General features: G+C 36.8%; 2 protein-coding genes across 3 annotated transcripts; both read right to left on the bottom strand.

Annotated features, from left to right (window-relative positions):
* Positions 1-733: 733 nt before the first annotated feature.
* LOC129443249 (uncharacterized) lies at positions 734-6,799 on the bottom strand. Of its 2 annotated transcripts, XM_055203732.2 has the most exons (3): positions 5,927-6,799; positions 4,856-5,179; positions 734-2,098 (listed from the first exon to the last, which is right to left on the bottom strand). In XM_055203732.2, the coding sequence occupies exons 2-3, from the start codon at positions 5,169-5,171 to the stop codon at positions 1,317-1,319; spliced, it is 1,098 nt and encodes a 365-aa protein (XP_055059707.2). In that variant the 5' UTR covers positions 5,172-5,179; positions 5,927-6,799; the 3' UTR covers positions 734-1,316. The 2 variants fall into 2 exon arrangements, with proteins under 2 accessions (XP_055059707.2, XP_055059706.2); XM_055203731.2 differs by lacking the exon at positions 5,927-6,799 and having other exon boundaries at positions 4,856-5,258.
* A 130-nt stretch (positions 6,800-6,929) lies between these two features.
* Positions 6,930-11,751, bottom strand: LOC129443247 (uncharacterized). The gene is made up of 4 exons (XM_055203724.2): positions 11,393-11,751; positions 11,097-11,212; positions 9,646-9,730; positions 6,930-8,136 (listed from the first exon to the last, which is right to left on the bottom strand). Exons 1-4 carry the CDS (start codon positions 11,604-11,606, stop codon positions 7,220-7,222), a joined length of 1,332 nt encoding a protein of 443 aa, XP_055059699.2. The 5' UTR covers positions 11,607-11,751; the 3' UTR covers positions 6,930-7,219.
* Positions 11,752-12,030: the final 279 nt, after the last annotated feature.

Genomic DNA, 12,030 nt, shown 5'->3' with positions numbered 1-12,030 from the left:
AAGACTCCGGGCCGGATCTGCACCGGAGCTGCTGACTTCGCCGTGGATCCGGCTCGGAGTCGTCTGCTGTGTTTGACCTGCTGAAAACTCGGTTGTGTGTTTAAAACTTTCCTCTGTCTGTTTAAAGACTCTTACCACTTTTGTCTCAAGCAATGGTATGAGTATGTGTTTGGATGATCAGAAATAATGTGCATCACGAAAGCTTTAGCAGGTTCAGATGTGAGATGATTACCCATGCATTCATTTCTCAAAGCTGTTAACCATCAAACACACTACTTGAAACTACTGAAAGCCATAATTTGCCAAAACACGGGAATATGGTAAACACGAAATCATATTTTGTAAGGGTTAACCCGATTTTGGAGCAATACACAATACTTTGTTACTTAATTGTCATCGAGGAAATTTATTGAAAATAATTGATTGTAGACTGGCCTTTCGTCAGTTCCCAAAATCAAAGATTTTGTACTGTGAAGTTTTGAGATTTTGTTATATTTACTTTTGAAAGATGCTTTTTTTATACACTGTATGTTTAAATGCTTATGGTGCGTTCACACCAGACACGAATGAAGTGTTAAGTGCAAGTGATTTACATGCTAAGTCAATGCAAAGACGCAATAGACATCCTGTGGCGTGATTCGCGCAAATGACGCGGTGCAAATTAAACGTTTCTGGTGTTTGCCGTGCATAACCCTTGATTCACATGAATTTAAAAGTCTGAACTTTGGTGGATATTCGCACCGCGTTAACCAAAGAGGAGCTTGCTCTAGTAGGGACTTGATTATGACATAGTGAGGTGAGGCAAAAAATACGAAACAACAATGGAGGACAAAATCATCGTCGCTGTATGTGGACACACCAAGCTGTACGACACATCTTTGTACTTTTATATAAACAGGAATGAAAAGGATCTTGCTTGGAAAAAAGTGTACAAGCTAGCTAATGGCGGCAAATTGAGCGTATTCGCAACTGAATTTTATGCTAACACAAAATGTACACACGAATAGTGCGATTTATTCATTTCATTCGCAGCTGGTGTGAACGCACAGTTACAACTATGCAATATAACGGTATAATACTGTATATAAAGTTGTTGAAAGGAAATTATTCCAATCACAGACCTAGATGAAGAGGTTTTTCCATGTTTGTAAAGGGCCTTTAATGGCAGGGACATTTTATGCAAACAAACAAAAGATTAAACGTTAAATTACATTAAAGATACCGCAATTCATTGAACACTGTTTATGTCTTTGGAAACCGTAAACGGAAAGGCACAGCTCTCAGAGAACAAGCAGGACATCTTCGTCCTCTGTAGGTCAGGATGCTTTCACGAGTATCCGAGGTTTGCGGTGGATCTTCTGGTGGGTGCGCAGGTTGCTCTGCTGTGAGAAGTTTTTGCCGCAGGTTGCGCAGCTGTACGGTTTCTCTCCGGTGTGAATGCGCTGATGCATCTGAAGGTGACTGAAACGATCAAAACTCTTGCCACAGAACGAGCAGATGAACCACTTCTCTTTCACTCCTCTCGTCTCTCTCCTGTGAGCAAAGCTCTTTGGAGATGTACCGAAGCCGCTCAAGCTAAACACGCATCTGTCTGCGTTACCGTGCAGGTGGTCATTGAACGATGCGCTTTGAGGTGCAATGACGTCTTTCTGCTGCTGTGTCTGGATCAAGTCCAGGTTTATTCCGTCAGTCCAAAGCGGTTCAATTGCGTTCTGGTTCAGAGAGTCAAAACTGTTTAGGGTTTGTCCACTGACTGCACTTTCTTCCACAGGAATAAATGAGCAGTGTGGATCTTCTGTGGATTCCTCACTATTTCCTCCATTATTAGATGTCCATGACTGCGAGTCTCGTTTGGTGTCCTGATGGTCCAGGTCTGGTCTGTGATGGTCTGTGATTTCGGACGGAAACTTCTGCTCAGCCTCTAACTGTGGTCCTTCCTCGTTCTCGTTGTTCAGGTCTTGTTTATCTGCACATTGGATCTGTGTGTGTGGTTCTGTACAGGAGGTTTCTTCTGTGTTGCTTTCTACATCAGTGTCTCTCTGATGGTTTTCTGTAGTAATATCAAGCTGAAGTTTTTGAACGGCTCTATCACTGCATTCTGTAGACAGCACAGATCAAAACATATTAGAGTCTTCTCACAACACTAACACATCCAAAATTTAATTTTGAACTATTGTGGTTCATATCATGAACAATTATGTCAATATCTTTGAGTATTGGTTAAAACTTATTGTTTTCAGTACAAATAACTAAAATGGACAGTTCACCCAAAAATAAAAATTCTGTCATCATTTACTCATCTTCATGTTGTTCTAAAACTGTAAGAAGTTTTATTATTTTGATGAACACAAAAGAAGATATTTTGATAAATGATGGTAAGCACACAGCTGATTGTAAACACTGACTTTTATAGAAGGAAAACAAATATTATGGAAGTATTGTGATAAATGATGAAGAAGATATTTTGATAAATGATGGCAAGCACAAAAAAGAAATTCATACAGATTTAGAACAACATGAGGATGAGAAAATGATGAATTTTATTTTTGGGTGAACTATCCCTTTAAATTAAGATATATTTTCTTGATAAGCAAAATGACCTAAGAAAATATTTCTAGTTTTTAGACAAAAAATATAATATTTAAGTAAATTTGTGCTTAAAACAAGCAACAGTTCTGCCAATGGGGTAAGAAAAAAATCTTGAAATATGTTTACTTTGTTTTTAAACACTTAATTCAGCCGGAGATTGACAAGTTTTTTGGCAGTCCTTTTTAGCAGTGAATAGGCACCTGTCCTGCATATTTTACTTCCCAGTGGTGGCTCATGACTTTCTTTATTTTTAGAAGAAACAAGTGCGACAACTTGTTAAAACATCTTCATGTGTGTGGGTTGTCATGTCAAAATATGTGATGCCAGACAAGGTCTTTTTTCCAACGTCTACTGAAAGTCCAGTGTGGACGTTCATTGGACAACTGTATCAACAAATTACAAATTACATCCAGGACTCCGAGCATGCACTGCTGTGTAAATAAATAAACATTTTTATTAATTTTTTTTGTCACCATTGATGAGATTCATACTCTGATTCTTGGTGTTTGTGTGTCTAAATGGAACCATGGTTTCTTTTTTATAAGCAAATTGTCTTAAAATCTGTCAGAATTTTAAACTGATATGAGAGTGCTGGATCTCTTACTGTAGTATCACATCATTATGCAGAAAGATACTTTTGGTTGATCAAACAGTGAATGAATAAGTCAACTCTTTTTACCACAAAAACGTGTTTTAAACACAAAGTTCTAGCAGCCAGAGGAAAAGCTAGTCAAACGAGTCAAACACTGATCACCATAATTGTGAAACAAAGCCAACATCTTAACCTAAAAAGTAAATTTTCTCAGAAAGAATGTTTTATAAAAATAAAAAAATATCTAGAATGGACTTTCTTCAACAACAAAAAAATTGCCAGGTTTTCATAGAAGTAAAAAATATTGTTTAGGGCAAGGTGTTTATTTTTCATTGGCACAACAAAATCGATTTTACAGTGTAGTCCGACGTTCAAACTGCATAATGAAATCCAAGTGGGGTCATGGTTAGATCTCCAAATAGCAAACCTAGTTTGCATGTCATAGACAGTTCATTGGGAACTTTGACAAATCAACAATTTTTAACATTGTTTCAAGGTTGCTTGCTATCTCCGTGCTATATATTGCAAAGTCAAGATAATTTTCGATATATCTATAACTGTCTTTTCATGTTCATGTTAATCCCATTGAATCGATATCACGTTTGCACCCTACATTAATGTAAAAAATATGGAAATTTCAACAACCATTGTGGTGATCAGTGTTTAGTTGGGCCCCAGACTGTTATGTTTTAATGTTAAGTTTTCTTTGGTTGTTAAAGCATGTTTTAAGATACATCTGCTATTGCAAAGAAAACCAAGATCTAGTAGGTTAAACCAGTGGTTTTCAAACTGGGGGCCGTGAGATGGTGCCAGGGAGGCCCCAGTTTTATGACATTTTATGAAATACATTAATTTATCATTAATTTTATTAAAATGTTGAGTTTTAGAACAGTTTTTGTCACAAATTTTCTTTGGGGGGGCCGCAAAGGAATGCACCGTACACAAGGGGGGCTGAAAAAGTTTGGGAACCACTGGGTTAAACTACTCAATCAATCTCTGACATCATCAATCAGTCTATGAAACTCATCAATGGTGACGATCAACAAAAGAAAGCTTCGTGCTGTGTCAGTATTTTTTCTGTATACCTTGTCACAGTGCATTTAAAAACCAGAACAATTATAACGTTCATAAAAGAATCAACATCATCATGTAAAGCAGCCTAATTAAATATCATCTTAACGTCTTCATAAAAACAACCCATTTTAACCTAACTTTGAAACATATCTTTCTTTTCCAATGCACATGTGTTTCTACATAAACACATACAAACAATGAGAAACGAAAGATTTACCTAGTAAAAGTCAAGGGCTTAACTAAAGCAAACGCTGATCACCATAATGGTGGTTTATTGAAATTTCAAAAATTTTCAATATTAATGGAGGGTGCACGCCTGATATTGATTCAGTTGGATTAACATTGACAAATCAACAACATTTAAAAAAAAAAATGCTATCTGGGTATTGATGTAAATTGTTGAAAAAATAATATCCTGACAATGACTTGGCATACTAGACGCCATCCTTTAAACTAAAGCATACAAACACAACAAATCACAAACAACCTTATACATTTTATTAAAATTTAAACAGGCATGTGAGCTGGTTACCATCTTAAGCACATTTACTAGTTGGTATTTAACTAGTTAGGAAATGTGATTTCTCCTGGTTAATTTACCTGAACTCCGAATAAATCCTCTATGTTTGACACAGTGTAGCTGTCTCTCCATTGACACGAGTTTCAGCTTCAGCATCCCGATCTCAGCATCTCTTTGACTGATCTCAGCATCTCTCTGACTGATCTCAGCATCTCTTTGACTAATCTCAGCATCTCTTTGAGTAATCTCAGCATCTCTCTGAGTGATCTCAGCATCTCTTTGAGTGATCTCCAGTCTCATCAACATTACTCCATCTTCATGCAGTCGGATGATTTCAGAAACAGCGCACTCGATCACTGACTTCAGTCTGCTCTGGAATAAAACACTGCTCGACATCTTCTCATCTGATATCATGAACACACATTAAAAACACCAAATCTCAATGAGTGTTTATCATGAGGATGAGGTCCGGCAAACTGTCAATTTACTTCCTGCTTGAGCTTTAGTTACCGTAAAGACCGTAGAAAAGGTGAAGTCAATTTACCATTAGTGGAAAATGTTTTTTTTTTTTTTTTTTAGATTTTTCCCTATAAAGTGAATCATAAAAACTGAATACAAATTTATCAGAAAGTGGAATACAATATTTGTTTTATAAAACAAAATTAAATAATTTTACATAAGATAAATAAAGAACGAGTTTAATTTTTTTTATTGTAAAGTAATCCATCTGAACTTGAGTTAAAGCCACAAGTCTGAGGAAGATATTATCCCTCTTTAAATGTTATGAATAATTTTCTTACACAAGAATCTACTGAAAGTCTATCAGGTGAAGACAGGTAAATAAGTCCATTAAATTTATTAACAATGTGCATACATTTTTTTTTAATCTGATCTCTAATAAATAAGATGCTGAAAACAGCACGTTTCATATGTCAATGCGATTTACATAACAAATTACGTTATTGTATTATTATTATTATTATGGTTATTGTATGTTCACTACAACTTAATGTATGTTTGTTTAATGTATTGTTGTGTTATTTTGACTATCTCGACCTTGTTCATTTGTAAATTAATTTAATTAAAAAATTAATATAAAATAATTAACATTTATAGTGTTAAACGGTTGTAAAATATAAAATGTCAGTTACCTCATTCTGCGTCCAATGGAATTCCCGCCTTCTGACTTGATTGGTCCGTTACTCCACCTTCTTTCTTTGATTGGTCAGTTCAATTACTATGACATTGATAAGCGCTGTTAGTAGACTGATGAATCAACAAAATACAGTTTGGTCAATTTGGCGATTATTTTATAACTTTTATTACAATGAGAGAAAACTTACGCGACTCTGTACCATATTAGTAACCATTATTAGGAATATTTTATCTGTAAGTATACAGCAATAATCAATGTAAAATTCACACCATGTTTGTGTTTTTGAACAATACTGGAAATCCCAAACAGTTTTATCTAAAAAACATATGAATGCAATCAGAGTCATGCACATAAAGAAATTATAAAATGAGAGGATTGGCTGCACAATGCCAACTTTTTAAATGGCCTTATACCTGAAGGCCAATGAAAACGCCTATCAGTGCAGAACCTATATGGTCAAGGAAGATCACTTCAGGTAAAATAACAGGAATACAATTTTGACCTCAAGTCTGAACAGAAAAGTTACTTTAAAGTCAGCATAAAACGGAAACTATAAGTCTTATTTTCTCCGTGGTGACATATATCCGAGTGAAACGAATTTTGAAATAAAATAAAAAATAAGTGTAGGGCTGGACTTGAATTCGTTCATTGTGAATTGATTGGATTGTTTGAAGTTGGGTCATGTTGTTAATTGCTAATCGCTGCGATCTTTTCCCACACCCTGCCCACCTGCCATACAAAATGACCGGAAATAAAAAGAGAGATTGTTTGGAGGAGGGGATATTTGCGTTATTGATTAAAAATGACTAGAGCATACAAAAATAAATGAATAAAGTTCACAAAAAAGTAATTTGTAAAATATTCCTCACAATATTCTTCAGATTAATTTCCCATTAAAATTGACCAGAAACTTTCCGCAACCCTAATCATAACCTTACACAAGCACGCGACAGATTCAGAAATACATGCAAAAATGTGTGACACATGTTGGTCAAAACTGTAAATAAAAACATTTAATGACACCTTTAACAAAATAACTGCAAACACATTTTCACACAAGTGTAATCTTACAAAACATTTTATCTACACATTACTACTAAGAGTATGTTTGACTTGTTTGTAGGGCCTGTTTGTTGTTTTTACATATTCCCTCTTTAAAAAAATACAAACATAACAGGGCCAGAAGTTCATTTCAAGATGTTCAAAATGTAGAGGACCATCTTTAATCCATGAAATAGCATCGAAACGCAAATGTCCAAACTGCCAATTTAATCCATAACAATTCTCCTCAGCCATTTCCACCACTGACTGTATCATCATCTGAGTGGATCCTCTGATGTGACTTCAGACTGGATCGACGTGTAAAAGATTTTCCACACTGAATGCACAGAAACGGTTTCTCGCCGCTGTGTACCGCGGTGTGTCGAATTAAGTTGCAATGTTTGGTGAAGCTGCGCCCGCACTGGATGCACGTGTACGGTTTCTCACCTGTGTGACTGCGCAGATGTTCCTTCAACTGATCGAATCGTTTAAAGCTCTTTTCACAGAACGAGCAGCTAAATCGCTTTACCGCATCCACGCTCGAGCGCCTGTGAGTCCGAAGTTTGCGCCCGGCACCGAGCTCTCCAAGACCACCATGCGGTGGAAACACGTTTGTTGGCATGTTGGATTCATGCAGCATGTTATATGAAACACCAGCTAAACTCTGCACATCACAGTGTGTCATGTGACCCAACTCCTGCGTGCCCTCACCACACCAGGTTGGGTGGTCCTGGTCTTCTGCATTGACCTGTCCAGACTTTTGAGGCTCCATCTGTGTTTTGTGATCAGGCTGTGAGAAGATGGACGTGGAAAACGTTCGTTCTGTGTTTTCTCGCTGGACAGATTCAGGGACGGATGGCCACAGCTGAGCATCTCTCTGGACAAGTGCATACCTCAGGTGATCTCCTGGACCCATGCTGGATTCAGATCCCTCTGTTTTTAAGTTCCCCTCTTCTTTAATATCTCTTTCCACTTTGACTTGCAGTCCCAGATCGCTTCGACAACCCTCATCAAGTTCCACCTGTTCAACAAGTTCTGCGTAAGTCTGTGTGAGTACACAACTTGTGTTTTGGACTTCCGGATCTCCAGAAAGAGCTTTCTGACTCTCCATGTTCTCCTGTGGTTGGATGTTCTGCTCGAGATTGTATGAATTGTTTAATGCATCTAAAAGCAAAAATAAACATTTAAAGGATTACTCCACTTTCATAAATTCTGATAATTTACTCACCCCCATGTCATCCAATATGTTGGTGTCTTTCTTTATTCAGTTTTTTGAGGAAAACTTTCCAGGATTTTTCTCCATATATTGGACATCAACAGTTTAAAGTTTCAATGCAGCTTCAAAGGCCTCTAAACGATCCCAACCGAGACATAAGGGTCTTATCTAGAGAAACCATCATCAGTTTTGCACAAATAAATAATTACTTTTAAACTCATTTAAGTTCTCTTCTAGCACTAGCCGTGTGATGCCCCAGAGTGACCTTACGTATTATGTATTCACGTTTGAAAGGTCACGTGTTACATGTGTGAAATGCACATTTGCAGACCATTTTAAACAATAAACTGACACAAAGACATTAGTTAGTATCATTCCACATACAACACATCTGAACACTCCTCTTTCTCCACACTTGTAAGCATTGGAGCAATAGTTTGCATACTTCATGCGTGACCTTTACCAGTGATACAAAATCCTGGAATGTTTTCCTTAAAAACTTAATTTCTTCTCGACTGAACAAAAAAAGACATAAACATTTTTGATGACATGGGGGTGTGTAAATTATCAGATTTTTTATGAAAGTGGAGTATTCCTTAAAAGCAGTGGTCGCCAACACATCAATCGCGATCAATGACACTTCCCCTGTAGATCCCACAAATAAGAGAAAAAATAGATTGGTCCAAGCTGGATCATCGGGATCTCCGCAACAACTCCCGGCTGGCAGCCTGACGACTAATTTGCCCTGCTGCCAGTCGGCCGCTTTATTTCTTTTATGTACCAAAGTCAAATTTTCTGAAATTCGGCACTCAGTAAAAAAAATCATCAATTAGTTTCAGTTTACTGCAAGCGTGAGCAGAGCATTTTCGTCTTTGCTTTCATCAAGGCCGAGGTTAGGGATCTTGGGGCGTAAAGATCCGTATTTAATGAAAATCACATAAGGCCTCATTTATAAAGCGTATAACGCAAAAATCCACAGCAACGTCCATATTTATAAAATCAAGTCGTGGAAAAGTGTTTAGTGCCACGTCAGGGTCTGAGCAGACGTACGCACTTTTGCTTGTCCAATTGCTGCAGATTTTTAGAAATACAAGCCATTCTTGCTGCTTGAAAAAAATGTAAACATTGACTAATGCTCTTTTATATATCAATGACATCACATTGTTTAAAGGCGGAAATCTGTAACTGTTTAGCTGTGCACAATTTCTAGCTCATTTGCGATTTAAAGATCTCACGTCTGAAAGGCGTATGTGCATTTTCTATGCATACATTTGTTTTATTAATCAAATAAGTTCAAATTTTGAACGTTTTGAACGCAGCATTTTATAAATGAGGCCAACAGAGTTGAGAATAAGTCACTGAAATTTCTTATTTTTAGGAGAATGTTAGTTATTTTTATTTGTTTAAGTGTTATATTGAAGTAAAGCAGTGTATGTGCTTATATTAGTTCTGCTTGCCTCTCTCAGCGCCGCCTCGCTCTTCTTCATCTCTTTCTTGCTTGATCACAGGAATTTTCATTTTATCATCCAGAACCTGGACCACCTACAATACAACAGTCAGTGTCTTGATTCATTCAGTGTAAAGAGATATAAATAGTTTATACCTAAACGGATCAGAACCTAAACTGTTATCTCTATAAGTGTTTGTGCGACTGTCACTGTGTGTAACTTGTATGTAGGAGTGAGTGGGACACAAACTAACGCGGGTTAATTGTAACACGACTACTTTACATATTTCTACAGGGACGATCAATCTGTGATTTTGGTCTTTTTCTCTTACTGTCAGATTATCTCATGTGAATTTGTGAAAAGTTTTGATGTGTTTCGGTTAAGATATTCAACAAAGTGTGTTTTGGAGGCATGAAAGTAAATTTCTTCATTTTATGTTTTTTTTATTTCTGAGTTGGGTGTGTAAGTCACCAAACATAACCTTATATTATTTTAATCACTGTCTTGTTACCCAAAACATTATAAACATGTCAGTAACTCCTAGTAGCTGATAGCTGGGATTGAAAACATTTTACATAGTGGGGTTAGTTGTCACACAGTGTTACAATGAAGTCTCAGGTATACAATGATAATGACATGAAAACAATGTAAATACTATTTATCAAGATGATAACTGTTAAAGGTAGGGTAACAGATTTGATCCTGAAACATTTGTAGTTATGCTGGTTAAAAGTCTCCTCACATCCTGATAGCAATCACTATGTTAAGTTGTTTAAAGCTCACGTAACACACGCTGTTTCTGCATTTGTGATGTTAATCTGGAGTACCTATAGAGTAGTATGACATCCTTTATATCTCTGAAGAGTCTTTAGTTTAATCAGATTTATAAAAGAAAGATTAGCTTTACCAAATCTTTCCGATAACGTACGAAAAAATGAAGAAGGAGGAGTTATACCGCGGGAGGAGCGAGTACGAGTCATACAACACTATATTACACTGTTTTAACCTACCCTACCTTTAATACAATATCAGGAGAAATAACTCACAATTATGTTTTTTTTGTCTTCCCTTTCAGAAAAATCTATTTATATTGATTTCTGTATAACACAATGATGGTTAGATGAAGGATTATGTATGGATGAATGTGTGGATATCTGTCTATTATAGGCAGATATATAAACAATATCCACCTTAAGTATATAGACAGAATTTGATAAAAATTAGAAAAAAATTATGAATTTAACCTAAATACTATTTTGAATGATAGAGTCAAAAAGCATTAGGTTGTGTGCTCTCCCTTATAAATGGTTTACTATCTTGCTGTATTTTGCAAATGATCTTATTGATAATAAACAGGTTTATACTGCATGTCAACATGTTTTTCTTGTCACAGCACTTACAGATTACAGAGAATCCTGTAACCTGAAGCCAGTGTTTGTGTCTGAATGTTTTTATGTCACCTGATGGATATTGAGAATGGGTTCTGGATTTTCATCTCTGATGACATCATCATCATCTCTGACACAGCCGGTCCTGAGGGGTGTAGGATATCGATCTAATGTCCCACCGATCCACACTGAAACACATCACACATCTGCATGATTTAAACATCATCAGCACCAGACACTAATAATAACAACTGAATGTAAAATGAACATCCTTCAGTGGTTTATTATGTATGACTGATGCTGTTTACAGTGTGTAACATTACAGTATGAGAGCAAGACTAAAACAGGTGCAGTGTTTGACCTCTGACCTCTCCTCTTAACGCGTCCTTTGACCCTCCTCAGTTCACTCTCCATCATGACGCATTTCCTCTTCAGAGCATCGATGTCCTTTCGGCTGCGACTCAGCTCCACTCTCATGAACGCGCAGTTGTCGTCCACGTGCCGGTGGATTTCTGCTATCGCCGCTTTGGCCAGAAGCTCCATGATGGACATTAACTGCGTCTGGAAAGAGCAGGACGACATTTCTGCGACAATTCTCCAACAAAATGTACCCGAGAGCAAGTCTCTTTTAAGCTTTTTGTGTTTTAAGTCCAAAAGAAAATCAAAGCGAACAGAATCGGATCATTGCACGCGTCCAGTTGTTTATAAACCACGCGTTTCCTCCTCAGAATAAAAAAGGGCGGGGTTTAACCGCACATACGGCTTCTGATTGGCCAGATAGACTTTTAACTCTTCGCTGCGTATTTGCATTTAACTTTATTTTATAAATATTACTGGGGTATAATTAATGTAGTGACTGTAATTAAACACTCTGAGTTTAGCATGTTAAAGGAGGATTGGTCTTTCTGACGACAACAGAACAAAATTATCAGCTGTTGTTTTGTGTTTCCGCTAATACTTTACCGTAAATATACTAGTTTAAGTGGCCGAAAAATTGGTTTAAGGT

The sequence above is a fragment of the Misgurnus anguillicaudatus genome, unplaced genomic scaffold (assembly GCF_027580225.2).
Source record: "Misgurnus anguillicaudatus unplaced genomic scaffold, ASM2758022v2 HiC_scaffold_26, whole genome shotgun sequence".
NCBI lineage: Eukaryota > Metazoa > Chordata > Actinopteri > Cypriniformes > Cobitidae > Misgurnus > Misgurnus anguillicaudatus.
Note: the sequence above shows the minus strand (reverse complement) of the source record. Positions and strands in the feature narration are given on the sequence as shown.